This window comes from Seriola lalandi, unplaced genomic scaffold (assembly GCF_002814215.2).
Source record: "Seriola lalandi dorsalis isolate HSWRI2012SDOR001 ecotype SW California unplaced genomic scaffold, Sedor1 jcf7180001976549, whole genome shotgun sequence".
Lineage (NCBI taxonomy): Eukaryota > Metazoa > Chordata > Actinopteri > Carangiformes > Carangidae > Seriola > Seriola lalandi.
Window position 1 is genome coordinate 1 of NW_019447215.1, and position 1,232 is coordinate 1,232.

General features: G+C 43.7%; 1 protein-coding gene across 1 annotated transcript; it reads right to left on the reverse strand.

Annotated features, from left to right (window-relative positions):
• Positions 1 to 408: 408 nt before the first annotated feature.
• Positions 409 to 1,208, reverse strand: LOC111656557 (cholinesterase-like). Its single transcript, XM_023408299.2, has 2 exons — positions 1,013 to 1,208; positions 409 to 602 (listed from the first exon to the last, which is right to left on the reverse strand). The coding sequence occupies exons 1-2, from the start codon at positions 1,128 to 1,130 to the stop codon at positions 409 to 411; spliced, it is 312 nt and encodes a 103-aa protein (XP_023264067.2). The 5' UTR covers positions 1,131 to 1,208.
• Positions 1,209 to 1,232: the final 24 nt, after the last annotated feature.

Sequence of the window (1,232 nt, forward strand, 5' to 3'; positions counted from 1 at the left end):
TAGGATGAAGCCCAGACCAGGCAGTCTGCCTTCCTGTGTTACTTGGCTTTTTCTCACCATTCTGACAGTAATATAGATCCGTGCTTCCTGCAGTACAGTATTTTACAGTTTGTCTCAACACGGTTTATAAGTCATCAACAAAAGTTAAGGCACCTGGAGGAATAATATTTGCTTCAACCTTCAAGGCTTCATTTACTCCCATTGCTGCAGGAAAGCTGTAAATTCAATTTCTTAATTTCTTAAACTGCTTTAATTTCACTAAAATCTGGAAAAATGGGGGTGCTCTAAAACCTTTGACATAGGTTTAGGTTTAGGTTTAGGTTTAGGTTTAGGTTTAGGTTATGGTTGGGGTTCAGCATTTAGTTGTGATGGTTAAGGTTTGGGTAACAGGGTGGGGAATGCATTACGTCAAATATCGAAGTAGAAGTATGTGCGCGTCTGGGAGTGTTTGTCAGTGTGCCGGCTCACCTTGCTGGGATCACCTCCGAACACAGCGATGTTCCTCTGGACCCACAGAAGAGCTTCCTGCTGGTCCAAAATCCCATAATTCCCTGCAGCTGAGGTGTGAAGGTCTTTGCCCGACACGAGGAACCCGAACGCACCTTAAGTCATGCATCAGTTCACATGCTCAGCGACACATAATTGACTCCAGCAAGACATTAATTTCCTCCAAGTTCCACATTAACCACTTAAATATCACGGCTACTGTTTTCAGTCCTCCAGGAAAGCAGAGTAATTACCAACACATTATCCAGTCTCACGCACACAGACACACACACACATACACTCCACAATAAACACTCCATTATTTTAACTAAAGTGATTAATGTCTTCAATGAGATGCTTGTTTGTTGCCTTTTCCAGACCAACTCCCGAGCTAAAGTTCATCCATAATAGGACATAAAAATTATATATATACTATATATAGATAGAAATATACAGATAGGCTTGTTTCCCTTTATTACTATGCACTGGAAGAGGCCCATTTTTAAATTCTGCCAAACTTTCTTACCCAGTCGGTACTCCATGCTCACTAAAACAGTGCGGGTGAAGTTACTGATGAAGCGTCCATCATACAGCGGCTTGGAGGCAGAACCAGCGATAAAATCCCCGCCGTGGATCCACACCATGACGGGCAGCGGGCTCCGCAGAGGGGAGCTGAAGTTCACATCCAGAGGGACAAAGATGTTGAGGTAGAGACAGTCCTCGCTGACCTTTTAGGGACACGAGAC